The sequence below is a fragment of the Protopterus annectens genome, chromosome 2.part2 (genome assembly GCF_019279795.1).
Source record: "Protopterus annectens isolate FY-2018-M chromosome 2.part2, PAN1.0, whole genome shotgun sequence".
Lineage (NCBI taxonomy): Eukaryota > Metazoa > Chordata > Ceratodontiformes > Protopteridae > Protopterus > Protopterus annectens.
Window position 1 is genome coordinate 868,129,898 of NC_056730.1, and position 20,061 is coordinate 868,149,958.

Here is a 20,061-nt window from a genome sequence, read left to right on the forward strand (position 1 = left end):
CCACAGACCCAATACCTTCTCTGGATCTGTTTGCAGGACATGCTTATAGCCTTTTTTTGGACCAGACATTCTCCTTCAGGAGTATTCACAAGGTCCACCAGGAGCTTATCCAACACGATGTGGTGCGCTTGTTGGATGAGCTGTTGGCAGCCAGAGGGATTCTGTATGGGCCTAAGACTCATCCCCATTTGGGACAGGGTGCTGTTCTTCCCAGTACTTCCACATATTCTCCTTCTTCGGACCTCCTGGTACCGAAGCTCACTGTTCTGACAACTGTGGTGGAACCCCCCCCCCCCCAGGCACTGACGGTGCTTGTCACTGAGGCTCCGAGGTTGACTCTTTGGTTTTTGGTTCCATCGGGACCATCCCTTCCTTCATCTCATGGTTGGGGGTGGATTCCTTGGTTCAGAGCATGTTACAGAGTGCCTTATCAGTGCCATCCTTGGCTCCAGGAATTTTGCTAGCTCCGATCTTGCTGACGCTCCATCTCTAGGAGTGGGTCTGATGCTGCAGGGTGTGACCCCGGTTCCGAGGCTATCTTACTCTGTTCCGGGCTCTCAACTCTTCTTCGGGCGGGCCTGCTTTCTGGATGATGGATAAGAGTGCTTGCTTCCGGAGGCGATCCACCAGCGTTGGAACTTCCTCCTGCTCCCTCTGAGCTACAGATACCACGGGCCACCTCCCCGGGACACCGGGGGAAAAGCCTCAGGATATCCCTGTCTGGGATGCCCCTTCCTCCAAGTCTTCCTTAGAAACTCCCACTGAGGAACCTCCTTGGAAGAAGTCATGCAAGAGGAAGCACATCGACTCGCCTGAAGAGTCGCTGACTGAGGACATGTATTACGATGATGGGGAAGGGGTCCCCTCAGTCACCCCGAGATGATGTCTCCTTTGGAGACATCCTTGAAATATTAAAACAGAGGGGTGGCTGGAAGCCCTCTAACCCCTCCTCAGAGGAATCCATGTTCCTGCAGGCTTTTCGCTCCCGGCCTTCTACTTCTTGGGTGACCCCACCTGTCGATGAGCTGGTACAACTGGTCGTGCAGCATGCCTGGCAGAATCCTGACTCCATGGATTCCATTCCGAAGAGACCTAATAACCCCCCTCCGAGGAACATCCACACTGGTCGAAGGAGTTGCCAGTTGACGTGATGGTTGTGGCGGCGGCCACTAAAAAGGACCTAGCAGAAGAAAGTCCTACTGTTCACTCACCCAGTAGAGAGTCTCGGGCTGTGGACAGACTGGGGAAGTGAGTTTTTACTTCAGCGACCTTTGCTGTTAGGTCCCTGAATTCTGGCACATTTCACAAGGCTCCAAAGAGATCTAATTGCGGAGCTTTCTGGAAATCTCACCGGTCACGTTTCTGATGAGGCGCGAGACAAGGTTGCCTCTCGACTTGCCACCCTTGAATCCATATCCAACTTGTCCATGAGGTTGCTGTCTCACACAACATAAGGGGCTTCTAGAGCTGCGGGTGCAGGCATTGTTATGAGGCTTCATGACTGGATGTACATATGTGACCTCATGGACTCCCAAGTCCTCCTTTTTAAACGCCCCTATTGAGCCATCATCATTGTTTCAAAGTGAAAGACACTCTGGCCAGGTGCGAACAAGACAGAAAGACCCTGTCTGTCATTGGCCTGCGTTACTCCAAACCGCAACATTCCTTTTCCAGGAACCAGACGAGTGGAAAAATCTGGCATAGTAAATCACAGGGCTCTTTTCAAAATGCACGTGGCGAGGATTTCCCCAGAGGCAGAGGGGGGTAACAATGGTGGAAGACGCCCATACAGAGGCAGAGGGGGGTCCACGGAGTCAGGACTCCAGAGATTCTTTTTCTGGGCGATCTTATCAGTGCTCCTGAAGCATTGCCCGATTGCTTTCCTCTGGAAGCAGTCGGGGGTCATTGTTCACTGCACCAAGCTGCCTGGCGCTCTATTACAGACTATCAATGGGTACAGAGCATAATCTACAGAGGCTACTACATCCCTCTGTCCTCCCCTCTCAAACTTCCCAAAAACCTTCCTGATGTTCCACCCCACCAAAGGGAAGAAGCAGCTTCAGAAATATTGAAGCTGTGTCAAAAATTCATCCAACCAGTCCCTCCAGACCAATGCGGATCCGGTTTTTACTCAAGATTCTTTTTAGTGCCAAAAAAGACCAGGGACTGGAGACCCATCTTTGATCTCAGCTACTTAAACAAATCAGTTGTTCAAACCAAATTCCGCATGGTTACTATTTATTCCATCCTCCCCTTTCTGAGGGAGGATGCTTGGATGTGCTCGATAGACCTCCGGGATGCGTATTACCACATGAAAATGGACAAGTGCTCCAGGAGTCTCCTTCGCTTCTGGTTAGGAGCCAATCACTGTCAGTTTCATGCCTTGCCATTCGGTCTCTCGATGCCCCCCCCCCCCCCTGAGTGTTCATGAAATGTTTAGCAGTGGTAACAACTCATCTGAGACTTTTAGGATTCCAGGTGTTTCCACATTTGGATGATTGACTCCTCTCTGCCCCAACCAAGCGTCTCCTGACAAGGACTGTCCAATACACCCTTTCTCTAGTGGAGTCCCTAGGCATAACTGTACATTGGGAATAATCCAGCCTAGTCCCCACTCAACAACTGGAATTTATAGGGGCAGTACTCGATACTCATTCTTGTCTGGTATCTCTTCCAGCTCACAGACTCCAGAGACTAAGATCGCAAGTGTGTGTGATACTCTTGTCAAACGAGTGTGTCAGCAAGGGAAGTCCTCTAAGCGCTGGGGTGTATGGCTGCAGCCATCTATAGTTCACCTTGTGAGGTTACACATGAGGATCTTACGATGGCTCCTCCTGACACAGTGGTCTGCAAGCATTCATCCTCTAGGCTCACAGATTCTCATAACCAATTTGTGCAAGCAGGATCTTCTTTGGTGGATGAGGCCAGAAGCAGAATTGTGGTGTCGTACCTTTCAGCCCTGCATCACGGTGACCACGAACGCTTCCCTGATTGGGTGGGGGTGGGAGCATTCTCAGGGAAAGACAGTCCAAGGCACGTGGTCGAATTTAGAGGCCAATCTGCACATCAATGTTCTGGACAGTGGTGCGATTTGCGTTGCAAGCACTCCACCCACTCCTCCCCTCTGGAGCTATTGCGGTTCAGTCAGACAATATGTCAGTAGTCTGGTACATCAACAAACAAGGAGAAACCAAGTCATATCCCCTGTGCCGATAGGCCGTGAGAACTTAGCAGTGGGCGATAGCTTCCAACCGTTTTCTGATAGCAACACACATCCCGGGGAAGTCCAACTTAATCGCGGACAGGCTGAGCAGGTGCATTCTGCTCCCTCATGAGTGGTCTCTCAATCCCAGGATAGCAGCGGTGATTTTCTGCCGATGGGGCCAGCCTTGCTGCGACCTTTTTGCTTCTCCCATGAACAACAAATGCTGCAGTTATTTTGCCCTACTTCCCCTGGAGGGGGAGTCACCGAGAGATGCTCTGTTTGGATCCCCTTGATACCTCTATTTCTAAAGAAGGCATCTCGGTTGAGATGCAAGGAGAATCCTCATTGCTCCATTCTGGCCTCAAGTATGGTTCCCCTTTCTCCGGCCTCACCTGATACAGCCTCCATGGATTCTGGACACCCGTCCAGATCTAATTTCTCACCCCCAAGGGTTGACGCAACCAAACTTGTCCACTCTCAAGCTGACAGCTTGGCTTCTCCACTTCCATTAGTCACCAGGCAGGAAGCCATGCCTTCTAATGTTTGTGATATTACTCTGGCCTCTCTCAAACCATCCACCAGGAAACTATACAGAGATAAATGGAAAAGGTTTTCTTCCTGGTCTGAAGAACGAGGGTTGGACCCTTTTTCGGCCAATACCTCTTCTATTCTTCAGTATCTATCTGAACTTTTTGAACATGGAGTGTCTGCATCTGCTATACGAGTTCATTTAGCAGCACTTTCCAATTTTCATAATGGTTTACAAGGCACACCAGTAATGTCCACTTGGCTTTGCAAAACCTTCCTTAAAGGAGTGTTTCTCAGTAGACCTCCACTCAAATGCCCGTTAGAAACATGGAATTTATCACTTGTACTGCAGGCCTCGTCTCAGCCCCCCCTTTGAACCTGCTATATCAAATTTTTGTCTTTGAAATCTCTCTTTTTGGTGGCTGTCACTTCTGCCAGAAGAGTTTCAGAACTACAGACCCTATGTGTCAACAGGCCTTACATCATATTTCATAAAGGCAGAGTATCTCTACGCACTAATCCATCCTTCCTTCCCAAAATGGTGTCTGAATTCTCTATGAACCAGTCAATTGAACTCCCAGTGTTTTCCTCAACTTTTCTAACAAAGGTGAATACTGCCTACATTCTTTGGCTGTACATAGGCAGTTACGTTTCTACCTGGGCAGGGCAAAATCTTTTCGTAAGTCTGACCAACATTTTATTTCTTTCTCTGGCTCCAGAATGGGAAATGGCATCTCTAAAGTCACTTTATCTAAGTGGCTCAGAGATTGTATATCCTTTTCATATTCATGTGCTAATGAAACCAGACCTCACAGTATCAAAGCTCATTCAACTAGGGCTATAGCTTCTTCGGTAGCCTAGAGCTTCTATGGATGATATCTGCACAGCAGCCATTTGGGCTAAACCACACACTTTCATCAAGCATTACAAATTGGATGCGATTTCCAGAGGAAGAGCTGTCTTTGGCTCTATGGTGCTCAGGAATGTTCTGCCCTAAGGGCCACCCAGGTATATCAGGTAGCTTGGGATTCTCTCCCATCAGTGATGAATGGGAAGAAGATTAACAACATTAAATAAAGAAGTTATGTCTTACCATAACGTTCCATCTGTGTTGTTGATCTTCTTCCATTCATCATATCCCTCCCTCCGTCCCCTGCCATAGGCTCCTGGTGGATCTTATGGGTCCTGGTGGTGTCTCAGGGTTTTTCTTTGCATAGAAATTGCCTCTGTTGCTATCTGTTGTCTTTTGCAAACTCAGTCTGAGGTAATTGGGAGAAGGGCATTGTGGGTAGCAGCTTAGCTCAAGAGTTTTTTGGTGTACGCGAGCTTGGTATTTGGCCGACAGTTCAGAGGGCTCAGAACCGAACCCATCAATGATGAATGGAAGAAGATAAACAGCATAGATGGAATGTTATGGTAAGACGTAACTTCTTTTTTTCGATGTTTCAAGACTTCGATTATATAATGTCAACCATATCAGATTCGAAGTTTTGAAACTTCGATAATGTAATATAGACCCCACTTCCCTCCCTCTCTCTAGAATATGTTGGCATGCAGTGGCTGCTCTGTCTCATCCTCCACCCCACTTCCCACCTAGTCCTGCAGACAACTGTGCCAGTAATCAAACCTGGATTACCCTAGTCCTAGTTGGGGCTGACCTTCATTAGTTTTTAAAAAATCTTCACATGGTTTGTAAATATTTTGATTTGTGAAATGTATGCTATAAAACTTCCAGAAATTTCAATTCATTGTGGTAGCCACATTTTGTGACATCATAAACTGTTGCCCTTTACAATTACTTCTTTATATGGGCTGTCGGAGTATATTTTGCACTCTTACAGTTATATTTTATATTTTATATTTATAATTGTAGTTAAGTCCCAAAAACCTAGCTACTGTTTGTTAAACCTATATACTGTTTGTTTTTCAGACTCCTTCAGCTGTTAGCAAAATAAAGCAGTTATTACAAGACAAGCCTGAGTATGTAAGTAACTTTTTACTGTTATTACATAAAATGTGTAAGCTGTTAGACTGTATGTTGTAAGTTGCTGAACTCAAAATCAGAAATAAAGAGAGAGCAGGATAAAATCAGGAATACTTATTTCATAGAAATCAAAACTCGCACAAACACTGTCCTCAAGAATATTTTCTCAGTCTAGACGACTTCCTCAGTATAATGATGTCTTTTCTTGAGGAGGAAAGCTGTTATTGTGAGCTGTGGCTTTAGTAAAATAAAGGATGTTCATAGTGTTACCCTGCTGCAGTCATCACATTTGGGTTATCTTGCCGTCAGGCGGTCCCGCAGTCGGCCCGAATTCCAAAGTCTTGGTCCGGCGTCGGTTGCTGTCGCTTCTTCCCTGACGTCAGTGCATCAGGGGTATATAAGTGGCATCTGACGCCATTTTCTTCAGCCTTTCTTGCCGCGCGGTGCCCGAAGCAGAAGCAGTTCGCAAGTGCTGGTCGGCCGACACCTGAGATTTTCGAATCGAATTTCAGTCCGAAGTCTTCAAAGTTAAGTACTTTCTTGCCTCAGTCCGATGTCAGAAAAAGTTAACAATTGCATTTCTTGTGGGAAGCAAATACCTTATAAAGACTTTCATTCTTATTGTATACCTTGCCTAGGCCCAGACCATGACGTCACTGGTTGTCAGTTTTGTGCTAGGTTCAATAAGCGAACTATAAAGCGACGCTTTGATTTCGCTCGACACTGCTTCGGTAGGAAATTTAATTATACTATGCTGTCGGAGCAACCGACTACTGGCGTGCATAAAAAACACAAAGATAAGGACAGGCAGCCTAGATCCAAGCCAGATTCTGAGGCCTCGGCTGGGCCTGTCACCGGTTCTCCGGTTTTCAGTGAGGTGCCTACGCAGCCCCTGATGACCACAGAATTGGAACGCCAGACTGCTTCGGATTCTCTGTCAGAGAGTAGTAGGCTGACGCAGCCATTTTCTTTAGGCCCTACCGACAACATTGCAGACGGAGAACCGGTGCTGTGGAAACACCTTCGGTTACAAAAGGTGTCTTTAGATCGACTACTCTCACCATAACATCTTATGCTAAGCTTAAGACTCCTTTAAAACCTAAAAAGACTGTACATCAGTCTCCAGTTCAAGGCCTCATGCCTAAGAAACAGATGCTTAAGATAGCTGAAAATTTGATTACTCTGATCAGGGGCTCAATATCCCCCCCCCCAGACAAAAGGCCAAGACAAGAGGAGGATTATGCTTCCTCTGATCAAGTTTCTATTTCCTCAGACTCCTCTGAGGAACAGGATTACTCCTTTCCTCCTTATGAAGATTCTGATGCTGAAGACTCCATTCCCTCACCATCTCCCCCTGAAGACTATTCCTTTGGGGAAACCTTGCATACCATGAGGGAACATTTCCACCGGGAAGGTCAGGACTACTCCAACTCAAAGAAAAGGCTCCGAGAGTTTATTTTACTTCCCCAACACAGACCACTTGCTATCCTTCCAGTTTTAGACATTGTGGATGATGTTTAGTTAGAATCTAGTCTAAATCCAGATTCTCTGCCTCCTGCTCCAGCCAAACCAGACAGATATTATAGAGTGCCTGACTCACACAAATTCCTTTACAAAAGCCCTGTTGCTGACCCAGAAACCATCTCCCAGGGTCCCAAAGGGGCTAAGGCTTCTATGGCTAAAAATCCTGTGCCCTCTGACAGGGACTCTAGAGCACTAGATAGGTGGGGGAAGAAGGTTTACACCTCAGCTACACTAGCTATGAGAGCATTAAATTGCCAATTTCACATGCTGAAATATCAACAATTCCTAATGTCTCAATTAAAAGAAAAGATGAGCACACACTCTCAACAGCCTGAATTCAAGGAAATGCAGGATATGTTGCATGCAGCTGAACAGGTGGGCAAACATACTTTACAATGTGGATTTGATTCCTTGGAAGCTTCCTGTAGAGCAGCTGTTACTGGGTCTGTCATACGCAAGCATGCTTGGTTAAAGGAACAAACTCTGCTTGATCATGTTAAAGCAAAATTACTAGATGTACCTTTACAGCTGGTGTCAAAGCAGAAGAGGTTTTAAAGAAAATGGAGGATAAGGCAAAGTCTATGCAGACGGTCAAGGATTTCTCACAGGTACAACCCCCTCGCTTCAGCAGAAGTTGGCCAATAAAAAATTGGTCCTTTCCAGCTTCTGACAGGCCACAGAGGGGCAAATACAGACGTCCAAGGGGCAGAGGTCAAGCACAAATTCCTTACAAACCTCACCAATGGGGCACTGCAACACAGAAGGGAGGAGAAGACAGGCCCCAAGCTACTAGAAGACAAACACAATGACTTAATCCTCAAACTGCGAAGGAAAACTCTCTTGGCAGCTCCCTTGGGAGGAAAATTAGCATTTTTTGCAGACAACTGACACATCATCACAAAGGACAAATGGGTCCTAGACATTATCTCACAAGGATACAGATTCCATTTTCACACCTTGCCAAGGAAAAAAGGAATGCCAAACCTGCCACAAAATCAATGGGCAGAGGCACAAAAACAAATTGCAGCTCTCATGGACATGAGAGCCATTCAACTGGTGCCTACACAGGAGCAAGGCCAAGGATTTTACTCAAGGCTCTTTCTAGTCCCCTGAAAGGACAATGCATGGAGACCCATTCTGGACCTTTCAGTTGTAAACACCTGCTTGCAAGTACCCAAATTCAAGATGCTAACACTACAGCAGCTTCTTTCCATGTTGGGCAAGAAGGCTTGGCTAGTAACGTTGGACCTCAAGGAGGCATACCTGCATGTCCCTGTCAGACAAAATTGCAGAAGATACCTCCGTTTCATTGCAGGTTCAACCCATTACCAATTCTCTGCACTGCCCTTTGGCTTATCTACTGCGCCCAGGGTCTTCACAAAATGCCTGGCACCAGTAATTGCATACTGCAGACAAAGAGGAATTCAGATATACCCATACCTGGACGACTGCCTCATCCAAGCAGAAAGCAAGGACATTCTCTTACAACATCTGGCGTTTGTCAAACACCTTCTAAGTTGCCTAGGGTATACAGTAAACAAAAAGAAATCAAAACTAGTGCCCTCACAAAACATGACATTCCTGGGTGCCAGCTTGAATACAACGGCCCAGATGGCTTATCTCACGCCAGACAAGCAACTACAACTAACTCAATACTTCAAAATAATGGCAACAAAGACCCAACTCCCTGCAAGAAAAGTTCTGCAGGCCTTGGGATTCATGGCATCTTGCATACTACTAATACCATTTGCAAAACTGCATATGAGGAAATTTCAATGGTACCTGAAAACCGTATGGACTCGCCACAGCTTGGAAACAATGATACCTCTCATTCCCTGCCTTCAACAGGAGTTTCTATGGTGGTCACAGGCATGTCACCTCAACAAGGGTCAGCCTGTCACCTTACCCCCAGCCAGGCAAACTATGACAACAGATGCATCGGACTATGCCTGGGGAGCACACATGGCAGGACAGTGTGTTCAAGGCAAATGGACTACAGATCAAAGATATCTGCACATCAATCAAAAAGAAATGCTAGCTGTACAGAATGCTCTGACAGCTTTCAAGGACCTCTTACATCCAGGACAACTTATAATAAGGACGGACAATACCACAGTAATGTGGTACATAAACAAGCAAGGGGGTACACACTCCAACCCTCTATGCAGGCAAGCAATGACCTTGTGGAACACAGCACTGACTTACCAAGTTCAATTACAAGCACAATTCCTGCCAGGAAGAAAGAACACACAGGCAGACGACCTAAGCAGAAACATCATGGATCCCCACGAGTGGAAACTGGATCCACAAGTATTTGCAATGATAACTCAAAAATGGGACCGCCAAGATATAGATCTGTTCGCCAACCCCCAAAACTATCAGCTACCAAAATTTTGCACAAGGACATTCCACCATCGAGCTTGGAAAGTGGACGCACTCTCATTCAGTTGGAAAATGTTGACAGTATATGCCTTTCCTCCACTGCCCCTTCTAACAAAGGTGCTACTGAAAGTCAGAATGGAGAAGACCACAAATGATACCCTTTGCCCCAGACTGGCCACGCCAGCACTGGTATCCACTACTAAGGAACATGGCCTACGGCCCACCATGGATTTTACCGCAAATTCCTCATTTGCTCACACAGCAAGACAGCCAGATTCTACACAGCCAGCTCAAGACCTTAAATCTGGCTGCATGGAAAATCACCTAAACAACCAAGCCAGCTCCTCTATCACAAGCTGTTATGGATGTCTTTCTGAAGGCCAGGAGGCCCATCACCAGGAAAGCCTACTCAGACAAATGGAAAAGATTTTGCGTCTGGAACCAAGCTAAAGGCCAAAATCCCCTTGAGCCGGACATACCTCAGATTCTACAATATTTAACTGAGATGTTACACAAAGGACTTTCCTTTTCATCTATTAAAATCCACGCCTCAGCTATTTCAGCTCACTACAACACGGATCCTCCCTTATTTTCACATCCACTTCTAAGGCAGTACCTCAGAGGGGCCAAAAACATAAGGCCTCCCAGGAGAGCACCCACGCCAACTTGGGACCTCAACTTTGTTCTGGAAAAGCTTACGCTACCACCGTTTGAGCCAGCTTTCTCAGCTGATTTAAAGTTTATATCATGGAAAACTGCCCTGCTGCTAGCAATTACTTCAGCCAGAAGAGTCTGAGCTACAGGCACTAATGGCAGTGGAGCCTTTCCTCATTTTTCATCAAGACAGAGTCTCTCTACGAACTAACCCCTCCTTTATGCCAAAGATGGTATCCAGTGTGGCTCTAAATCAAACCATCCATTTACCCACCTTTTTTCCAAATCCACAGAACAAAGGAGAAAGACTCCTGCACTCCTTGGACATTCACAGGCAACTACGTTGCTACTTGGATAAAATTAAGGCTTTCAGAAAATCTGACCAGCTCTTTGTATCCTATGCTACAGCATCACAAGGAAAGGCTGTCTCAAAACAGACCATTTCAAAATGGATAGGACATTGCATACCTTTTTGCTACACCCATCATGGAAAACCAGTTCCTGCCAGCATAAGGCCCCCACTCCACCAGGGCAGCAGCTACATCTGCAGCCTTCCTCAGGGGGGTGCCAACCAAGGATATTCTGGAAGTTGCAACTTGGAGTTCAGTACACACCTTCACCAAACACCATCACTTACCATTATACTCTTAAGACTAGAGCTGGCTTCGCCACTGCAGTTTTGCAGGGCCTACTAACCTCTTCTAACCCTGTTTGATTCCACCTCCCATCCCTAGCTTTGGGATTCAACCCAAGTGTGATGACTGCAGCAGGGTGAACACTCTAACATCTACATTTATAGTAGGTACAAAACTGTACTTTCCTGATTTTTGTCACATTCATTTTAGATTTTACATGATTATTTGGATGAAGTGCTTTTAGCATTGTCACCTCACAATTAGACGTTGCCCGTTCGATTCTCGGAGCGTTTTCTGTATGGCGACATGCATGAACGGGCGTTCCTTCGTTGAAGGTTGTGCGTTAGGCCCGGCAAGCCAGCACGTAAAACTCTACTGCCAATCATTAGCAGACCGGAGTTCTGCTGTGGCAACCCCTAACAGGGAAAAGACGAAAATACAAACAATTTGGATGAAGTGCTTTTATTTTGGATTGTTTGGTAACTGTTGACCTTTCTGTTTGTTCTTTGTGTTGTAGAAAGCTTCTGTTTAAAGCGATGTGACAATGTTTCTAATCATGGCATTTGATGAGTCAAGTGCCACAGTGGGTTTTCCTGCTTGCTCTTCCTTACATTTTGGAGCAGTTTTTTAGTAAAAAGCTTTGTGAACTTGTATTAAACCACAGACCAAATAATTTAGCTTCTCCAGTTGTGACATTACTATAGGGTAATGTGTGGTATGTCCATAGACTTTAATGGGCCACCCTCGAGAATGCACAGTGGTGTGCCCATTAATGTCTTTGGAAGCAGCAGATGCTTTTTCTATGCCAGTGACTGTGAACCAATGACACGTGTGTCAAAGGTGACGCACCATGACATTTTGGATGACACCAGCGTTCACCAACTCCCGAGTTGCCAAAGAAACTGAATGAACAAAAATACAAGAAATTTGTGACCTTGCGTTTAACTATTAAAACTCACCAACAAAATAGTCATTAATTGATCATCAAATCAAATGCAATGTGTTCCATATTTTATTCAGTTCAGTTCCAAATTACTATTAAAAGTAGGGTAATTTTTTGGTGCACTATTTTTAAGCCCAGGTATCAGTAAGCATATCATTTTCCCTAATGTAAGTCAGTGTTTTTTCTTTTACTTGCATAGCAGCACACATGATTGGACTGTATTTTTTAAATAAATGAATATATAAAGAATTGTTTCTCTTGTGTCTGGGGGGTGGGTGGTTGAAACCAGCAGAGTCACGATAGACATTTTCTGGATTTTTGGCACACTTAAGCCTAAAAGGTTTCCTATCACTATCCTATGCTAATGTCATTGAGTTTAAAAATGCATGTTTTTCCTCTGTCAGTGCAGGGAAGCTGCATATTTTAAAATTATTTTTATATAGTAAGGATAAAGCAAACATGTTCATTGATAGGGAAAAGTACCAGTTTGCAGTTTATTCGCAGCATTTTATGCACTCCATGCTGTGATGCCGAGGTAATTTTTGGATTGTTATCAAATCAGTTTAATGGCACTGCTTTTTGATCCATGGGGATAAATTAAATATGTTCATCACTTAGTAACATTGCAGTCTATGTGGTTTAAAGTCCAACTGCAAGATGTTTTTTTTTTTTTTTAACTCTTGTATGCACTTGTTAAGACTGCTGAGGTGTGCTTATTTTACCTTTCTGAATGCTGGGGTGGCTGTTTCAGGCAAGTACACAGATGTAATTTTCCTTTCATTGACTTGTTTTTTTTTTGTTCTGTTATGTACATTTAAAAGAATCTCGTACAGTCTGTAGTTTGTCAGTTGTGTTGAATGAGTTGTTGTAAAATCATTTTATTTGCTTCTCTTTGCCAGTTTGTTTTGTCACTTGGAAAATGCAAGCTATGTGGGTAAAAGAGTGGTTAATTTTATGCTAATATGTTAAAGCTGAACCTGAGTTTATAATCTGTTTAGTTGGTTATGCCTCAGAAGTTTATTTAGACCACACCACTCTTATTTATGGGCACTCTGACAGGTTTCTCAAGCAGGCTAACAATTTTATTCCACTCCGGTTGGATATCAGACTACTTGTTCATCTTGTTATTGACTCTTCAATGACTAGTATCGATTCAGTTGCTGTAGTCCCTCGTCAAAGACTAATTATTCGTAGCTATATTTGACCCTTCGGGGATAGTTTCATAAGCAGTTGCCATGGTCTGTGTACTGGGGTGATCCATCCTGTCCTTGCAGACTTTCTGTTTAGTTCTGTCCCTACCGCACTTCTATTTTTCATTTTATAGGAATATAGCTCTCATGCATATATGAGATATCCTACTTATCCCCATCTCTGTTTGCCTCTATAGTTTGATTTCACTCCTTTTTGTAGTTTGCTCTTACTCTTTTTTAAAGATGTGTTGACCTGTAGTTTCATTAAGTCAGGTATTAGTCACATACAGTACTCTTCCTGGTTAGCTTTCTTGGGTACTCAAAAACTTCTTTTCTGAAGCACCTCCCATCAAAGATAAAGTTCTCCATGAATTCCTGTTTCGTGTCATGTTTAGGTCTGAGATATTCCTTTTCAGGAGTTGTGCCAGGGAATGAAGACTGGCAGTACCTAGGTTTTAGTTCTTCCTCAATCCGTTTGCCTAGTTATTCCCTCATTGATGTCTCTCTGGGGTCAAATGGCAGTGTCTTGCTAGCAACTTCTCCCCCATTTTAGCATAGTTTGCATGCTGTTAAGCTTCTACATTGCAGTCTTATTTGGTGCTTATAGCATCCAAAAGGGTACATTATGCCTTTTGTTAAGGTAATTTTGCTCATATTTGGCAGGTTCTTTCCTTTCTGTCCTGTACTACTCTGGTGCCAGAGGAGCTCATCATTAAGGCTTTGAGCCTAGCAGAAAACTCCTTCCTTTTTCCGTACTGTCCAGACTGGCCTGCTGTTTTCAGAATTCTTTGTCCTGGCTTCCCACAGATGATCGTCTCCAGCAGTAGAATCATTAAATGTTCTTCATTAAATCACATTTTCAGTAGTTCTTACATATAGAACATGTCCCTGCCAAGGAATACAATACATCTCATGTTCGTCGTGATCCACTGTTGCAGTCATTACATTTGGGTTATCTGCCTGCAGGTAGCCCTCAGCCGGCCTGTATACCAGAGTCTTGGATTCCTGAGAGGGATGCTGTCTCTTCTTGCATGACGTCAGGGGTATAAAACATGCAGCTGACGCCATTACATCAGTCTTTCTTGCTGTGCGGTGCCCGAAGCAGAAGCAGTTCACAAGTGCCGGTCAACCGACTCCTGAAATTTTCATTTTCAAGTTTCAGAACCCAAGTCTTCAAAAAAGCTAAGTACCCTGTTGGGGATCCTTTTTCTTGCTTTTAACCGATGTCAGTAAAAGTTAACAATTGTCTTACCTGTGGGAAGCAAATACCTCAAAGATTTTCATTCGCACTGCATTCCTTGCCTAGGCCCAGACCACTTTGTCCCTCGCTGTCGGTTTTGTGCCTTACTCAACCCCCAAACTATTTGTCGTCTGTCTATTTTTGCAGCAAATAATTTTGGTACTCTTTAGAACTATCCGGAAATAGCTTCGGTAAGCCATCCGACTACCAATATTCTGAAAAAAGTAAGGATAAAGACAGAGACAGACTGCGTAGGTCCAAAACTGCCAACGACGCTTCTGTTAAGCTAGTCACCAGTTTGCCGGTACTCATTGAGGTGCTTTCGCAGCCCCTGATATCCGCTACGTCAGATTCACAGGTCTCTACTGAGACCCATTCGGAGTCCGGTATGCCTCGAGATGCTTCTTCGACTAGGGGACCTGCGGATGTCTCTAGCTTGGATGGGTCCGGAGCCGCTGTGCAGGCACCGGCTTCTGAGGGTGTATTCAGGCCTACAGATTTGCATTTTAAACCGAAGCCATCTTCTTAATTCAGGCCTAAAACTCGACCTACGCCTAGAAAACAGACGTCCAAACCGCATTGTCAGGCCCATATGCCTAAAAAACAAATGCTTAGAATGGCTGAAGACCTTACTGCTTTAATTAGGGGAAGCCAGCCTTCCCCTTCTAAGAGACCTAGAACTGATTTTCCTTCTGATTCTTCTGATCAGGATTTTGATATTTCTGTTTCTTCTGATTACCAAGATTTGCGTTTATCTACCTATGAGGATTCTGATACAGAGGATTCCATTCCCTCTGCTTCCCCTCCAGAAGATTTTTCTTTTGGTGAAACCTTGCACAGTCTTGGGGAGCATTTCCGCTGGGAAAGCCAGGATCACTTTGACTCCAGAAAGAGGCTTGGGGAATTCTTACTCCTACCTCAACACAGGCCTTTAGCTATCCCTCCTGTACTGGTGATTGTAGATGATGCCGCCTTGGAATCTAGCTTGGCCCCTGACACTTTACCTCCGGCTCCCAGAAAAGCTGACTGGTATGATAGAGTATGTGACTCTCACAAGTTCCTCTTTAAGAATCCTACTGCGGATCCTGAGACCATTTCACAGGAACCCAAAGGCATTAAGGCTACTACTGCCAAAAACCATACGCCCTCTGATAGGGATTCCAGGGCCCTGGACAGATGGGGTAAGAAGGTATACACTTCTGCAACTTTGGCCATTAGGGCCTTAAACTGCCAGTTTCATATGTTAAAGTATCAGCAGCATATTATTGGATTGCTTAAACAGAAAATTATGTTGATTCCTGACTGTGCTGAAAATAAAGAATTACAGGATTTAATGCATTCTGCTGAACAAGTTGGAAAACATACTTTGCAATGTGGTTTTGATTCATTAGAGGCATCTTGCAGGGCTGCTGCCACTGGGTCTGTACTTAGAAGGCATACTTGGCTTAAGGAGCAATCTTTGCCAGATCATGTTAAAGCTAAATTACTGAATTGCTCCCTTAACCAAGACCACCTGTTTGGCAACAAAGCAGAAGTGCTTAAAAAGATGGAGGAAAAAGCTAAATCTATGCAAGCTGTTAAAGATTTCCTGCAAGTACAGCCTCCCAGATTTAGTAGGCACTGGCTTTCTAAGAATTGGTCTTTTCCTGCCTCTTGCAGGCCTTCTCAGTCCAAACTCAGAACCAGCAGACTACCCAGGCTTCAGTCTCAAGGTACTCACAGGCCTAAGCAGTGAGCGGCTCCCACTTCCAAAGCTGGGAGTAGTAAGGCACCCCCCTATGGTAAACTGTCAAAATTACTTAACTTTAAACTTTCCAAGCCCTGCTCAACTGACTGTTCCTTTAGGGGGAAAGATCACCCTGAATGCAAAAAACTGGGAATTCATTACCCAAGACAAATGGGTTTTAAATATAGTTAGATTCCACTTCCACTCCTTACCCAGCCCCAAACCGTTGGCCAGACCTACCCCCAAATCAGTGGGCAGAGGCTCAAAAGCAGGTTCTCTCTCTCCTAACCATAAGGGCTATTCAACCTGTTCCAGGTTGAATATTTTTGGTTCCAGTTTCCATTCCTGTGGGTCCATGAGATTTCTCCTTAGGTAGTCTGCCAGTGAGTTTAGCTTGCCTGGCAGGAATTGAGCTTGTAGGTGCACTTGGTAGCTCAAGGCTGTGTTCTACAGAGCCATGGCTAGTCTGCAGAGAGATGCAGTGGGTTCCCCCCTGCTTGTTTATGTACCACATAACTGTGGTGTTGTCTGTCTTTACCAGTAATTGTCCTGGAAGGATGTGGTCTTTGAAGGCTGTCAGGGAATTCTGTACAGCTAACATTTCTTTTTGGTTGATATGCAGGTGCATTTGACCGTGGTTCCATGTGCCCTGAATGCACTGCCCTGCCAAGTGAGCCCTCCCTGCATAGTCTGATGCGTTTGTTGTTACGGTTTGGGAGGCAGGGGGTAGAGTGAAAGGGAATCCCTTGTTGTGGTAGCTTTGCCCACCAAAGGAACTCAGTATTTATACAAGGAATGATAGGAATCATTGAGTCCAGGTCCTGAGAATGTTGACACCATAGGAGGCTTTTTAGATGCCATTGTAGTTTCCTCATATGCAGTTTTGCATATGGAATTAGTAGAATGCAAAAGGCCATGAACCCCAGGGCTTGCAAAATTTTTCTTGCAGATAGCTGGGTCTTTGTGGCCAGTAGTTTGAAGTAGGTTGTCAAATAAACTTATTTCTCTGGAGTGAGGTAAGCCATCTGGGAAGTTGTGTTCAAGCTTCCTCCCAGGAATACAATTTGTTGGCAGGGTACTAGGTGAGATTTCTTTTCGTTTATGGTGTACCCCAGAGAGGTTAGAAGTTACTTTACGAATGCCAGATGTTTTAATAGCAAGACCTGGCTTTCTGCCTGAATCAGACAATCGTCCAGGTATGGGTATATTTGAATATTTCTCTGCCTGCAAAATGCAATGGCTGGAGCCAGACACTTTGTGAATACTCTGGGCGCAGTAGATAAGCCAAAGGGGAAGTGCAGAGATCTGATCGTGCATAGAGCCTGCCCTGAAGCACAGGTATTTCCTGCAAGATTTCCTTATTGGAATGTGCAGGTAAGCTTCCTTTAAGTCTAAGGTTGCCAACCAGGCATCTTTGCCTATCATAGGAAGCAGCTGTTGAAGTGTTAGCATTTTGAATTTTGGGATTACCAAAAAGGTGTTTAGAATAGAGAGGTCCAGGATAGGATGCCAGGAGATGTCTTTTCTGGGTACCAGGTAAAGTCTTGAATAAAAACCTTGTCTCCTTTCTTCTGCTGGGACAGGTTGAATAGCCCTGATACTTAGAAGAGAAAGTACAGTTGTGTGCACTTACATAAATGTAGTGTATTCACTGTTGCAGTCATTACATCTGGGTTATCTGCTTGCAGGTAGCACTCAGTCGGCCTGATTATCAGTCTTGGGTCCTGCATTGGTTGCTGTTTCATCTTCCATGACGTCAGATAGTCAGGGGTATAAAGCATGCAGCCGATGCCATTACATCAGTTTTTCTTGCCCCAGATGTCAGGTGCCCCCATAATGGGAAGCAATTGTATACAATGTTACATCTCCAACAAAAAGCAAATACACCAGAAAGCTTTACGATTAGTAAACAAGAATAGAGGTGTAGTCAATGGAAGTCAGGGGCTTGAGGGAGGGTAACCAGGACTGCAACAGTGAATACACAGTCATTTCATTTGGGTAGATTCCCAAAGCTAACGAAGGCAGGAGGCAATTAGATAGCATTAGGACCAGCTATGAGGCCCTGCAAGACTGCAGTGGAAAAAACAGCTCTGGATTTTGAAAAAATTGGCAAGTGGTAGTGCTTGGTGAAGGTATGTACAGAACTCCAGGTAGCAGCTTCCAGGATGTCCCTAGTAGGGACACCCCTGAGAAAGGCTGTAGAGGTAGATGCAGCCCTGGTGGAATGAGGCCTTATCCCCTGTGGGGTAGGTTTTCCATGGTGCTTATAGCAGAAATGAATGCAGTGGCCTATCCACTTAGAAATGGTTTGCTTTGAAATTGCCTTTCCCTCTGCCCCTGCAGAAAAGCCAACTATCATCTGTTCAGACTTTCTGAGAGGCTTAGTCCTGTCCAAATAAAATCTAAGTTGTCTGTGCACGTCCAAAGAGTGCAGTATTCGTTCTCCTTTGTTTTGTGGATTTGGGAAAAAGGTAGGCAAATGAATGGACTGATTTAGGGCCACACTAGACACTACCTTGGGCATAAAGGAAGGATTGGTCCTGAGGGAAACCCTGTCTGCATGGAAGATAATGAAGGGCTCCACTGCCATGAGGGCCTGTAATTCAGACACTCTTCTTGTTGACGTGATGGCTAGAAGGAAGGCTGTTTTCCAAGAAAGGAATTTCAACTCTGCAGTTGCAGCTGGTTCAGATGGAGGGAGAGTGAGCTTTTCCAATACAAAGCTAAGGTCCCAGGCTGGAGTAGGGGCTCGTCTGAGGGGTATTAAATTTTTAGCCCCTCTGAGGAATTGCTTTAGCAGGGGGTGAGAGAAGAGGGGTGGTTCGGTATTATAATGTGCTGAAATGGCAGAGGCATGAATTTTAATTGACTAAAAGGATAGGCCCTTTTGGAGCATTTCTATTAAGTACTGAAGAATATGAGGTAAGCTGGGCACCGTTGTGCCCATCCTCTGAGTGTCTGAACAGTATGTGTTCCACTTTTCAGCATAGGAATTTCTAGTACTAAGCCTCCTTGCTTCCAGAATGACATCTAGCACCTGCTTACTGAGGGATGCTATTGGAGAGCTCAAGGAATTAGCCAGGCTGCAAGGTTCATGTTTGAAGCTGAGGGTGCAGAATCTGGCCCACCTGCTGGGACAGCAGGGAAGGTGTTTGAGGTAGGTGCTATGGCTCCAGCAGTATCATACTGCGCAAGAGGGGGGTACCAGTGCTGGCGAGGCCAGTCTATTGCAATCAGTATTGTCCTTGGCTTGTCCTGTTTGATCTTTAGCAGAACCTTCGAGAGGAGAGGCAGAGGGGGAAAGGCATAAACCAAGAGGCTTTCCCAGGTAAAAGACAGGGCATCCACTTTTCAAGCTTGACTATGAGAAATCCTTGTGCAGAATTTGTCCAATTTGGCCACAATGACCCAGCTGTCTGCAAGGAAAATACTGCAAGCCTTGGGGTTCATGTCTTCTTGCATTCTACTAATTCCATATGCAAGACTGCATATGAGGAAACTACAATGGTATCTAAAAAGCCTATGGTGTCAAACATTCTCAGGACCTAGAATCCGTTATTCCTAATCATCCCTTGCTTAAAGACACAGTTCCTTTGGTGGGCAAAGGCCTGCCACCACAACAAGGGATTGCCATTCACTCTACCCCCTGCCACCCAAACCCTAACAGATGCATTAGACTATGCATGGGGGGCTCACTTGGCAGGGCAGTGCATTCAGGGCACATGGAACCAGAGTCAAATGCACCTGCATATCCATCAAAAAGAAATATTAGCTGTACAGAATGCTCTGATAGCCTTCAAGGGCCACATTCTTCCAGGACAATTATTGGTAAAGACAGACAACACCACTGTTTTGTGGTACATAAACAAGCAGGGGAGAATCCACTCATACCTTCTCTGCAGACTAGCCATGGCTCTGTGGAACACAGCCTTGAGCTACCAAGTGTACCTACAAGCTCAATTCCTGCCAGGCAAGCTAAATACACTGGCAGATGACCGAAGCAGAAATCTCATGGACCCACACGACTGGAAACTGGAACCAAAGATATTC

At 45.0% G+C, this 20,061-nt stretch overlaps 1 protein-coding gene across 1 annotated transcript in view; it reads left to right on the top strand.

Moving 5' to 3' along the window:
* The window catches only part of LOC122795829 (iron-sulfur cluster assembly 1 homolog, mitochondrial), a 579,093-nt gene that overhangs the window by 286,586 nt on the left and 272,446 nt on the right, over positions 1 to 20,061 (top strand). Inside the window, exon 2 of the mRNA XM_044064189.1 lies at positions 5,664 to 5,717. Coding sequence (XP_043920124.1) covers positions 5,664 to 5,717 — 54 coding nt within the window. The remainder of the gene's footprint in view (positions 1 to 5,663; positions 5,718 to 20,061) is intronic.